The sequence below is a fragment of the Silene latifolia genome, chromosome 10 (genome assembly GCF_048544455.1).
Source record: "Silene latifolia isolate original U9 population chromosome 10, ASM4854445v1, whole genome shotgun sequence".
In the NCBI taxonomy this organism is placed as follows: Eukaryota; Viridiplantae; Streptophyta; class Magnoliopsida; order Caryophyllales; family Caryophyllaceae; genus Silene; species Silene latifolia.
The window spans coordinates 149,913,884-149,928,189 of NC_133535.1; the positions used below are offsets into that span (position 1 = coordinate 149,913,884).

A 14,306-nucleotide genomic window follows, 5' to 3' on the forward strand; every position below is an offset into this window, starting at 1 on the left:
GTGAAAAAGGAAAGAGGGAAGATAATAGAAAATTGGAGGGAGTATTAAACTAGCTTAATACCCGTGCAAAAAGCACAGGCATAATAATTTCATATTATAGAGTACTATATTGAAATAGTATAAATAAAAATCAACATAGAATAGAATATGTAACATTAATAAAGTAAATAACACTATGTACAAAAAAAGAAGTAAATAACAGTATTTCAATCCTATTCGACAGAGACTCCTGTTATTGCAGGTTTATGGTCGAATGTACATGACTTTCCTCGAGTTATAACAACATGGAAACCCGAAATTGACTCGATTTAAACTGACCCGACCCGAATCTAACCTGGTTGACCCGTTTACAAAGTCTATGCCATTTTACTTGTAAGTTAAAATGTTTTTGTTTATATTTTTGGTAACCTTTTTTTATGACTACATTAAATCTTGTTTTATATAAAATATTCGTTTTTTTGTACAATAAAATAGTCGTAGTAATAGCAACCATTTTACACATTTTTCTTATTGTGATGGTTTTACGACTTTTCGTGGACAATTTATTCTCAATTTGTAAATGTTTGAAGTTAACCCATTATAGGTTGATCTCATAAAAGAGATATTAAATGTTTTAAGTTTATCTATCATGGAGCGATCTCCTAAAAGAGTTATTAAATTTTTTTTATTCATGATAAGTGAAATAAAAGTATTAGACATGTTTAATAAATAATACGTAATTACCTTATGTGTGATGTGTCTCACCATCTCTCTAAATCAAAAATCCTTGATCTTAGTATTTTTATGAGAGAAATTATAAAGAACTAAAGTAGCTAAATTTAAAATGATAAACACATTTCATTCCATTTTTATCGTTCAATTCTATTTTGAATGATTTAATAATGTGAAAAAGGTAATAAAATATGTGAAGAAACCATGGTTACGTCATCGGTATAATGATTTAAATAGGGCCATTATTTGCCAATTTGATGAAGTTGTGTTAACCACTTATTTGTTTATTTGCAGTTAGATATGAATCCATGTGTTGGGAAGAAACTTAAAGTTACACATGTGAAGATTATGCCACATTAATAAAAGAGAAGAAGAATTACCACTTTATAAGGCAATGAGGTACTCTCTCCATTGCCAATTAATTTTAGAGTGAAATCCTCCTGGGCATGAGTTGTGGACTCTTTCTCCTCGGCCCGTTATTGAATTTAACATGTGTTGATGGTTCATGTCTAAATTTAAGATAGACCTCACATATTAGGGGACAATGTAAAATAAGAACTTGGGTCTAAGAGGTCTTACTATAGCTATTAAGCCAAAGGTATTGTGCTTAATAGGTCACTAAATGCAATTGAATATAATCTAATATTTTTAAAATAACCGTGTGGCAGATTAATAAGACAATGAAACAGGTGGTGGAACATTACATAGAACATAAAATTTACATTGCTTGTGAGTTGTCACAACATCTTATTTTAAGAACCTTAAAGCTAACCTTAAAGCTAACCAATTCATACTTGATAGTTTATTAGATCACGATGTCACATCTTATTTTAAGAACCTTAAAGCTAACCAATTCATACTTGATATTTTATTAGATCACGATGGTTTTGTATTACGGAGTAATAATATTGGTAATTCTCATAAACATGTTTAGTTGTCGGGGGCCACACTTGGTGTGCTATAATTGGTATTTAACTTGGATGAGTATTGGTCATTGGGCTGTTTAGTATGGATTGATCCATTATATTTTCAGAGTAAAAGTTGATAAGTAGGTATTGTGATGAGTGAGCGGGAAAAAAAAATTTATTGGTTTGTGTTTTATATATTTATATAGATGGTAAATGTATTAGTATGGCAAATTTAAGATAGTTTTATTTCATAGAAAATAAAATTTATATGATAAATAGAAATACCCCGGCGGAGCCGAACACCAATACTAGTTTTACCTAATCTTGCATATCATTATTACATTTTTGATATAAGAATGGTAATATCGCTAGCTAGTTGGAGTAGCGGTTTATCCAAAAAGAGCTAAATTGCTATTTCAAGTAGCGATTTACCTAATACCTGCCAAAAATAAATAAAAAGAGCTCATGTGGATCCATTGAGAAAAAATAGTTTGAAATTGATCTTAAAGCGTGGATTAGTTTGATTTTGAGAATCGCTTTGAAAAAATTTCGTAAATCATACTATGGAGTATTTCGTATAGGCACTCTTATCACGCTCGCATCGTTTGGTTGCCCGTTGGAATACAACCCCATTCGAATATCGAATTCATGGGAATTAAGTTCCCACATGAAATTCATATGAACTAGCGAAATTTGTTCGGTTGCCTCTGTAGAAATTCAATTACACTGGAGTTTGCCTAATGGCGTTAGGTAATCCAACTCCTCCATTGTGGACGAGTTGGGAACTCCTTGGAAAATTGAATGCTTACATTATGGCAAAAAATGGACAACCACAAATAAGTTCCAATTTTATAATTCATGTGATTTTTCAGCTTTCGTGATTTACAAGGTGCAACCAAACGAGTAAGTTTATAACTCTTTTTATCCTGATTAATTCATAATCTTACTCTTTTGTGCCTATTGTAATATGTTTGAACTATATTATGATTTGCATTTTCATATAATTTTTGATAACGTAGTTGCTCTTTCATGTACAACTTTTACTCATTCATGGACATTTTTTCATAATGTTTCCAAATACTACCCTTTCTCCCAACCAAAACCAAATTTTTCTCTCTTCTCTTTCTTCTAAAACTTAATCAAATTTCTCCCTAATTCTTTAATTATGAATGTTAATTCTCATATCGAACAAGTAATTATTAAGTTTTATCAATAAATTACATATAATTTTAGTGAATTTAATTGAATTAATCAGTTTAATGACTTAATCTTTAATTAGGGTTTCAATTGGATTCATTTGAGAAAATTTTTGTTACACGATTGAAGATGTCATAGCATATCAACCTTGTAGAATTTGACTTTCGTGCAACTTGCTGACAACCCAATCACTTTCCCACAAAGGAGCATACCTTGCGTCAATACATTGCAGACTTCACAATCCGCCATAACTTGGCTGTTTAATGATATTACTATTGCAGTCCAGAAATTTGCGAAAAAGTGGCGCGGGATGGGTGGACTCGATGGCGCACGGTGGAGGAAGGGTAGTAGCGGCGGTGGTTGGCGACATGGGAAGCAGTTGGGAGGTGGAGGGAGGCAATTAAAATGTAGAAAATTGAAATGGATGAATAATTGAAAAAGAGGAATGTTGAAATGGGAAGGGTAAAATGGTAAATTATGTCCACGATTGAGTAAATCATGTCCATGAATAAGCAATACCCTTTGATAAATATCCTAATTAAATTTTTCATATGTGCTATTAGTCATACTAAATTCCAACACATAGTACCATTTATTATTTTATCATTCAAAAATGTTCAAAATTAAGAACCTTAAATTCCAATCTTAATACACTTTTGACAATTTATCATATTCAAGTAACAGTTCAATTACTTGCATTCTCAATTCATTGGAGGAGCAGGATGCATATACTTGTAGGTCACAACCGCAACAGCAACTTTAGCAATATCATCCATGGCCTTACTAACGTCGGTTATGGGCGACTTTACATGCGCCAACGACTCGAATTCCCTCTCGCACAGCTCAATATGGGTCGGAAGCGCTTTAATGTAATCTTGGGCTTTGCTATAATCATTAGCGGCCATGCTTAATTTAGCGCTTACAATCCAATTCAAAATATGTCCATACCTTATAGTACACCGAGTGAGAAATTCTTTTGTTTTCGAGTCGAATATTGGGTCCTTTGAGAGAGCTCGAGTGTGGCCTTGGGTCAATATCGCTTTCCTGTGAACTTGATCAACTAGAATGGTGGCTAGAGCTTTCACATCTTTTGCGGAGGGAGTCCTCGGATCGCTTTTTAAAGTCGAGACGCATAGGTTGTAGTCGGGTGTTTGTTTGCAGGTAAAATCAATTAGATTAACTGCGTTTGTTTGTGCTTCAGTAAAGATGTTGATATAGGCTATCAAACAGAAGAAAATAACCCATGATAAAATTTTCTCCATTTTTGTAAATTAAATATTTGTGATGCTGAGAACAACTTAAAAAGTAAAACTATTTTTTATTTCAAATTGTAAAATATAAAATTATTTATATTTCAATTTATAGTTCAATGTTGTGTCCTATTTGTTAAAGGATCTGCAATTCTAAATTATTATACTCATAAATATTAAGGAAATCTTATTCTGATCTCCCTTCATAAATGTCCCATTTGTTTCCTATTAAATTTGATGGGTATATTTTTCCATTTGTGAATAAAAAAGGTATAGCTAAATAGGCGGATACATTACTAAATAACGTTGACAATCTCTCTGCCTCTCTTCTCTAAAAAAACATAACGGCCATTCATCAAGTCCAGGGCTTCCGTCGATAATCAATCGATGGCGAGCCCTAAACTGTTTCATCTTTTAGCCAGTAGTATGCATATCTATCAACTAGTCAATAAAAGTCTCTCTTTCTGGAAGAATCGTGTTTTTCAGTTTTTTAATTCGAGTGTTTTCCAGTTAATCCTGGATTTAGTTTGAGTCGTAATATAGAGAAGAGTATTTTGCTGATAATTCGGCGCACATTACTTCTATGGAACAAAGTTATTTTTCAACGATTTTCGGAACTATTAAAAGGTATTTTTCCTTTTACAATGAATTATACGAATGATCCCTCAGAAGCTACATGAAAATATCAATATAAGAACGAACAGAATTGTCAAATTATATATAATTTAAGATCCCTAGTATACAAGAATTAGTTATTAGCATTAACAAATAACAATATCCTTGACATTAGGCTATAATATCTCTTATTGTACAAATACATACCAAATTGGTTACTCCGTATTTATTAATAGTCAAAAGAGTATGGCTCTATTTGGTAAATGGCATATTGGCCAAATTTCAGCATATTGGAGAGGTTTAGCATGTTTGACTTACGAATATGCTATTTAGAGCGTTTGGTTAATGGCATATTGAAATAGCATATTGGGGTCCAATATGCTATTTTGCAATATGCTGCTCCTACTAGCATATTAGGTTAGCGGATTGGAATGAAAAAATATTGTCATATTTACCCCCTTAAAAAATATTACCTTTCCTTTTATATATTTAATAAATAATTTATTCATATCCTTATTTGTCATTTTACAAAGAATCTAAACAATCTGTAATCTAAAACTCAAATTACCAAACACCTCTAAAACAATTCTGCTAAATAAATCTGCTAGTCAAATCTGCTAAATCATTATGCTAGTCAAATCTGCTTTCTAAATCTGCTTCTGCTAATATTAATCTGTTGTTTACCAAACAGAGCCTATTACTTTTTTTGGGTGTTTTTTGGTTAATCCTGGGTTTAATTTCAATCTTAATATAGATAATAAGAGTGGTTCGTTGATAGTTCATCGTACAATACTTTCAATGAATACAAGTTGTATGTCAACGATCTTCGGAACCAGTAAGAGATAATTTTCCTTTTACACTAAATCAAATGATCCCCTCAAAAACTGCATGAAGATAATGATACGAGAAGTCCCAACTCTGGCTTGGCTTCCAAACCCTCAGCCTCACAATTTAGATGGTGTATTTTTTTAATGAGGTAGGGTTGGCGAACCCTAATCAGAATAAATATGTTCTCCTTATATAAACTCTTGCCATCAAAGAGTCGACTGAACAGTTTCCTAAATCGTGAATGGTAAGTTATGGGAGATAATAGTGGAAACAGAATCATAGGTAAATTCCACCATACAATGGACCAACTTAATTTCCATAAAATAACTTATTTATTTTATGGAATATCTTACATTCTCCCACTTGGTCCATTTAACAAGAGACATAACATATGGATCATGGCGACGAACTCTCTTAGAGTAAGAATTAATCTTCCATGTATCACAATATATCAAGTCACTCATACCACACACATTTAACTTAATGAGTAAACCCCATCTTTACTCGAGGTTCAAACAAAATGATATTTCAAATGATATTTCTCAACATTACTTTATAAATATGCGCATATAAATCTAAAAGAGAAAATATCCAACTTAATAAAAGTTTCTTACAAAAACTTAATGAATGTACTACATAATGGAACCAAGTCCCATTCTCACTACAAGATCCTTAAAAGTCTTAATTGGCATGCCTTTAGTCAAGGGATCTGCAATCATCAACTCTGTGCTAATGTGTTCAATGATCACTTTCTTTTCCTAAACACGCACCTTTATGGCTAGATACTTTATGTCAATGTGTTTACTTCGACTTTCACTTTTATTATTCTTAACCATAAACACAACAACTGAATTATCACAATACATTTTTAGCGGCCTACAAATAGAGTCAATAACTCTAAGTCCAAATATGAAACTTTTCAACCAAACACCATGTGAGGTAGCCTCAAAACAAGATACAAACTCAGCCTCGATAGTAGAAGTAGCCGTCAAGGTTTGCTTCGCACCCCTCCATGACACAGCTTCATCGGCTAGCATAAACACATATCCTAATGTGGATTTACGTGAATGTAATACCCCGTATTTTATATAATCGAGTAAACGGATATTATTATATATTAATTATTATGTATTTTATCTAATTGTGTCGGGATAATAGTTGAGTCGAGTTATTTGTTTAGTCGCGTTGATATCGTAAGACCGAGTTACTCGTAAACTTGTTGGGACGGGTTTAACTGAACGATAGCTTACCCATTTACCAATCACGTTACCCATGACCCATTTACCATCTAACTTGATCTTTACCCTAATTTTTAACCTAGTCTTACCCTAACCATACACACGCCTCCCTTCTTCACGCCTCCCTCCTTCACCAACACCAAAACTTCAGATTTCACGCATAGAGAGGGAGAGGGAATGGCCGTGAGTAGTGACCACGCAGCAAGGAAGAGCTAGGGAAGCTTGTCGACGTTCATAGGCGGCTATAGGTGGCCGTTATGGTATGGTGGCGGAAAGGTAAGCGATTAACTCCCTTCCTCCTGTTTCGTTTTTTTCGTCACAGGTTTTGTTGAGGGTTGTGCGTGTCTTGGTGAGGTTGTTGGTGGTTGTTGATGGGGTATTTGGGTAGTGGGGTATGTGACGAGTATAGTGGTGGTGGTGGTTAGGGTGGTTTTGGGTGGTGGAAATGGCGGCGGAGGGGTTGTCGGCGGGGTAGACACGAGAGGGTTTGGTTACGGTTTTCAAAGTAGTTTTAGAGGGGTAAGGTTTGGGTGGCACCACCGTGGACTAGGGGGAGGTCGAAACGGTGGTCTTGGGTGTCTGTGTGCGTGGGTTGGCGCGAGTTGTCGGGTGGTTGTTTGGGCGGTGGTTAATTAATGGTTGCGGTGGTGGCGGTGGAGAACGAGGGTGTTGGTGATGCGTGGTGGTGAACCGTGCCAAATGGCGGCCTTGGTTTGAACCGCCGGCGGCAAATGACCGACCCGCTGGGGTGGCCGTTGGTGGTTGGGTTGAAGTGGGGACCACGGCTGGTGGTTGACACGGCCTCGTGGTGGCCTGTGGTGGCGGGTGAGCGCGTGGGAAGGGGGTTGTGTGGATGACGGGCTGTTTTGGTTTTTGAAGCGGGTTTTCGTAATTCAATCGTTATATTTCGTAATGGGTCATATTCTTAATTAATTAATTAATCCCCGAGTCTTCTAAATAATTTATTTGAGTTAATTCCCGAGTACATTAAAATAAGTAGAGGCGGGTTTGAGTCGGGATTGTTGAGTTGTTCAATGTTTGATTCGGATTCTTTTAATCTTATAATTCATTTAATTATCATATTAATTATCCAATTTAATTTCCGAGTCAGTTAAATAATTCAAGTCGGGTTTTGAATCGGGTTTGTTGAAATAGAAAAATTACTATATCGGGAAAGTTTCCATTTTAGGAAGTTCTATCATTAATAACCCTCTATCTTGGGAACGGGAATAGTGAAGTAATTGTTATCATTATTTATCTTTCGTAGAGCGATTTCGTGATGAAATATTATTGGGCATCCGTCCATTGACTCGCTTAATCGCTTAATTGGATTTGCTGGCACTTGAGGTAGGGAAATACACTTGTCTTATTATCGTCATTGTTGAATTGTGTTGACTTGATTCCTGGTTGTTGATTTACGTTATCATTTATATTCGGAAAGGTGATTGACTGATTTGATCGTATTGAGTATGATATCACAACATCGGGTAACTGGCATGACTTTATGATTTATCGATTCATGAATTATATACATATTGCATTGCATTAATTTTTGTTGAGCATTTCATATGCATTGGAGTTGGAGGATGATGTGGTGGTGACGATGTTGAGATACGATGTGATGTTGTGATAAGGCCCAGGCGGGTTCGGGACTTGCCCTGGTGTCCTCACCGTTGAGGTGCGGATCGACTTCGGTCGATATTTATAGTCTACCGGGATCGGTATGGTCAGGGCGTTCCGGGTATGAGATGTTGTGATGAGTTGAGATGGGGATGGAGGTGGCGGAGTATCATGCATATCATATTTTATTGTTTATTGTTTTCCCTACTCAACCTCGTGGTTGACCACGTGTATTCGTGAACACCGTGATGAACCGTTTATGGGAGAGCGGTCTTGACGGTTTAAGAGATAGGACGGAACTGGATGGGCGTGAGACACTGGATCAGACGACTTAGTAACTAGATCATCATCTAGAAGACTTCACTTTTATTTACGTCAGTTCTTGTAATTTAATTTGAAAAGAGAATTTGTAATAATTAAGTTAAAATATTATATAAATGGCCTTGGAGTTTAAATTGTTATTCACTACCTTGGGAAACCGAGATGGTAACAGTCCGGTTTATTAGGGAAGGTCTCGCTAAAGGCTCCTTCATAAACCGGGGTGTTACAGTGAATCTATGCAATCAGGGTAGTCGGAGTCGGAGTAACGTACTACTTCAAGATTCTCAGTCTGTCTAAACATAAGAATGTAATCCTTAGTACCTTGAAGGTATCTCAACATTTTCTTTGCAGCCTTCCAGTAATCAAGACCTGGGTTACTCTGATATCTTCCTAACACTCCAACCGCATATGCAATGTCGGGCCTGGTACAGACTTGAGCATACATAATGTTACCAATAGCTGAAGCATATGGAATATTCTTCATTTGTTCTTTTTCAATGTCATTCCTAGGGACTGGTCCAAACAGAACCGATCACCTTTCACAATTGGTACTATACTTGGTGAACAATCTTTCATCCTAAATCTTTCAAGTACTTTATTGATATAGGCCTCTTGAGACAACCCCAAAATGCCTCGAGATCTATCTCTATGGATCTTAATGCCAATGACATAAGATGTCTCAACCATATCCTTCATATCAAAATTACTTGAAAGGAATTGTTTCACCTCATGTAGAAACTCTTTATCATTGGTTGCTAGCAAAATATCATCCACATACAACACTAGAAAACAAACTTTGCTCCCACTGACCTTAAGATATATACATTGATCCATTATATTTTCTTCGAAACCGAATGAAGAAATAACTTCATGAAATTTCTTATATCATTGGCGGGAAGCTTGTTTTAAACTGTATATGGATTTATTTAGCTTACATGCAAACCAAATTCTCACCATCTTTAGAGAAGAATCCTTCAGGTTGTTTCATATAAACCTCTTCCTCTAAATCACCATTGAGAAATGTTGTTTTCACATCCATCTGATGTAACTCGTAATCAAAATGAGCTACTAATGCCACGACAATTCGAAAAGAATCTTTCTTTGATACAGGAGAAAAGGTCTTTGTGTAGTCAATTCCTTCCCTTTGAGTGAATCCTTTAGCAACGAGTCTTGCCTTATGTCTCTCGATGTTGCCAAGTGAATCTCTTTTAGTCTTATAGGCCCACTTGCACCCAATAGGTTTTACACCACCAGGCAATACAACGAGATCCCAAACTCCATTAGATGCCATAGAATTCATCTCATCTTTCATAGCATTCATCCATAAGTTAGAAACTGTAGAACTTACGGCTTGTGAAAACGACATAGGATCACTATCAGCTCCAACATTATAATCAATTCTTGTATATATACTTCATAGTCATCAGGAATAGCCGATCTCCTTTCACGAATAGATCTTCTTAATGGAACTTGTTTATCCTCATGGTGAACCTCTTTCTCATTATGATCTACCATATTTTGATCGACATTTTTTGGAATTTCTATCACTGGTTGTGTAACACTCGATCGAACTTGAGGATTGTGAATGACAACCAATCTGTCACTTGAATCAGAGGGTGGAACTTCATGATGATCCCTCTCCAGGACAGAGTCCTGAATTAGGTCACTCCCACTGATCAAGTCATTATCATGAATTTAGCATTTCTTGATTCCACAATCCTTGTACTATGAGAGGGACAATAGAATCTTCACAAGAAAATTATGTTTCTTTGGTTTCTAATAGATTCGTTTTTAATAATAGATACTATTTGTAAGTGTCGTATAACATTGTATTAATGAATTGTTCGTCTATTTCAAAAAAAAATTACTTCAACTACTAATCAAGTATTTTGTATATAAGTTGCTTTAAATCCGTTTTACCTTTTTTAAACTATCTTAAACAAGTACACTATTTCTAACCATTTTCATGCAGAAAGTCATGTTAGTTGGATCACCAACATATTAACTCTGAATCCTTTTCTATATCATGTTATAATTTTCTACCGTTTCAATCATGTATTGCTTTTCCAATCGTCGCTCACTTTCTCTACCCCGCCAAGCTCTCTCAATGTTGTAAGTGTTTATTCTCAACCGATATGAAGATGACATCTGTTAGGTCATCAACAAGGTCAAGTTTGTGAAAGAAGTCACCACATGACCTTTTTTTTATATATTGAGCATCTTAATTGTATGTTTAATCTTTGATTAACTTCACCCACCCACGCCATAAACTTTTCATAACCTTGTTTGGAAGCGGTCTTACTTCTAATAAGGTTATCGGGGCAGTCAATCAGAGTAAACCAAAGTGTTATTCGTTTAATTAAAGTTGATGGAATTAATGCTTTTATATTTCACCCTTTCACATTGTTTTTCTTTAACCAACCATATCAACCAAATTATTTGCACAACAAGCCAATCCAAAATCAATCACACACTACAATTTCATTGACAACAATAAATAAAAGGGTACCGCCCTTATAACTGTATTTAAGCATTAAGAATTAATTAATACAAATATTAAGTATTTATTTCCTTTTATGGCTCCTTAAATACAGCCCTTTATCATTTCCCTAAATAAAACACTCAGTATATACAAAATATTTAATTAATTAATAACTCATTTCCCTTACCTGGTAATACAAGCATTGATCATCATTCAAGACATATATTCCCTCCATTTCAATCATTTGTTTACTTAGATCTCACACAGAATAAAAACGGTAAACAAAAGATTGAAACGGGAATATATGAATTAAACAGTACAACCACAAAATGTGAAGAAGAAACAAAGCAAACCAAAAAGAGCAAGAGACTCAACAATTGTGACTACGGTCCATAGCACGTTATCAACCACCCAAAAATTCAGCCACCTTAAATTCTCTGTGTTCAACCCTGTTGTAAGGTTTGAAAAACTATCGCTCGGCCATCGGAGAAGTGTCGAAAACGACGAAGAAAATAGCTGAGTTACGACCTCTGATCGTCGGAATATCGACGACGTTGCGGTCCATATGCTGCACATATGTGCCACGAGGTTTAGGGATAATAAAGAGATGCGTGGAATATTATTTGATGATTTTTTTTTAGGTGGACTTGAATGATTGAAGTTGAGTGTCGATTTAAAAGAGAGAGATATTATAATCGACCTGCAAGTCTCATTTCATACGGGTGATATCCGTTTTAAATTAGGACGGATAAAATTTAGTACCATGTTCCAATAAAATGTGAATATTACCGTTAGTTTATATATTAGTATTAAAAAGCAGGGGTGAGCAAAAATATACGATAGGGTTTTATAATACGGATACAATACGGTATACGGTTTCAGTTATACGGATTTCCGTATATACGATACGAAAATCCGTATATACGATACGGTTTTATAAAAACCGTACCGTATCCGGGTCGGACAAAAACGAAACCGTATATACGGTTTCTGACACGGTTTGCAGTTTTTGTATAAAAAAATTAAAAAACGCAAAGTTCCTCTTTCAACTCCACTTTTTTCATGTTTTTTACGTCTTTTTTACTAACTTATCTCAATAAACAAAAATTAGCTCTTTATAAGAGGTGTTCCTGTTAGAGTTAATTATTAGCTCTTGAATAATTACAATGTTTAATTGGGCATTTGTGACCAAACCGTATCCGGATATACGGATTCCGTATACACGATTTTTCCGGGTACCCGAAAACCGTATATACGGTTAAACCGTATCGGATCCGTATAGTGATTTTTGCGATTTTGAAAACCCTATACCCGATACGGTTTTCAAAACCGTATCGGGTACACGGTTTTCAAAGCCGTATCGCTCACCCCTATTAAAAAGTGATGATTTCAGTTAAAACTTTTTATTATTACATGGTCACTTTCTATATATTATATAAAATTGTCCATCGTAGCAGTGCATTTTTCATGTCTTAAATTAAGACTGGACGAAATGAGAGTTTCTGATAATTGAGAGTGTATCTGCAGTTAATTTTTTCTTTTTTCTTATTACTTTTGTTTTTGACATATCATCAACTTAATTTAATTTACAATTTTTTGTATGATTAAGAGCGATTTAACTCAGAAATAGCGAAAATGGCTGGTAAAATGGCTGTCAATTGCAAAGAAATTGTAGTTAATGTATACCAATAAGGAAATAATGGAAGTTAATGATGTTTAATACGGAGGAAGAGTCTAGCAATAAGGAAATAATGGAAGTTAATGATGTTTAATACGGAGCAGTTTTAGGACCGACGACAGGTAATGGATTGGGTTGGTAAAATGGCTGTCAATTGCAAAGAAATTGTAGTTAATGTATACCAATTTATCACCAAGACAAAGACGGGTCCCGAAAATGAAAGTCAAGTACAAACATGTGGGTTTAGACGTTTAGTGAACTTTTTCTTTTGGTCTAATGCATTTTTTTATTATTGTAGGGGAACCTAAAGTTAAGGATTCATATTATAGATTTTTGGGTAGTTTTTTTTGGGTTGACCAGAAGTATCTCATACCGACAGCTGGAGCAATCTCCTTCGAGATACTGAAGGTAATTTAATGGGTTGACCCCTCCCAAATTTAGCTTTTTCATAGATTTTTGGATTGTGAAAATTGATAATTTTAATCACTTTTTGAACTTTGGGGGTGCGAGTAGGGATGACAGTCCCACCCTTACCCTGTGGATATCCATCCACCCGAAATTTAATGGGTGGGATATGGATGACGAATATTTTTCGAATTTAGGGTAGGATATGGATATGAGTGAATTTAGGGTGGGATATGGATTATCATCTCTCACCCGCTTAATCACCATGTGGATATCCGAAATTAATATTTATAATTAATTTTTTATTAAGTTAATAATTATTTAGGTTATTAATGATTTCCCTTCAAAAGTATATATTTTTTTTATCAGAAATTTTACTTAATTTTAATATCATACTGTTATTTAGGAAAAGTAAAACTTGTGTTTATGTGGATATTGTTATTTTCACTAATCAAAGTAACTTACTTTTGTTAGTTTAATCAATAATATAATGCGTTGCTGGTTTCTTTGTAGTTAGCGTGGCTTATTTGTATGGTCACTTGCTTTGCAAAGACACTTTGTTGTTGGATATATATTGGGTTGTTATTTGCTAAGACATATTGTTACTTGATTTATGTATGCCTTTTAATTTTATCGCCACAAGTTTTTTACGATATATTATCTTTAAATTTTATAAGTTGTGAAAATATCCAACGGGTACCCGCTCCACCCGCTTCACCCTGTGGATATGGATATGGATGGATGAAAAAATATTAAATGGATGAGGGTGGGATATGGATGACCATAAATTAAATGGATATGGATATGGATATGGCTCCACCCCATCCATATTCCACCCATTGCCATCCCTAGGTGCGAGTGTTACACCATTTTTGCTGCTAATTAGGTTCCCCTGTTTTTTAGCAATCATTACTAGTTTTTTTTGTGAGAAATTCACACTTGCTACTAATTAGAAGAGTAATTTATTCGAGTATGAGTAAATAAACCACAAGCGTATTACTCCAATATACAAAGTATACTTTTAGTCAGACTATATAATTTTCTTATTATCAA

At 34.8% G+C, this 14,306-nt stretch overlaps 1 protein-coding gene across 1 annotated transcript; it reads right to left on the minus strand.

Annotated features, from left to right (window-relative positions):
- Window positions 1–3,517: 3,517 nt before the first annotated feature.
- Window positions 3,518–4,078, minus strand: LOC141608507 (cell wall / vacuolar inhibitor of fructosidase 1-like). Its single transcript, XM_074427853.1, has one exon. The coding sequence runs from the start codon at window positions 4,076–4,078 to the stop codon at window positions 3,518–3,520; it is 561 nt and encodes a 186-aa protein (XP_074283954.1).
- Between the last annotated feature and the right edge of the window lie 10,228 nt (window positions 4,079–14,306).

Coding starts and splice junctions, on each gene's coding strand:
- LOC141608507 (XM_074427853.1), bottom strand. CDS start 4,078: ATGGAGAAAATTTTATCATGGGTTATTTTCTTCTGTTTGATAGCCTAT.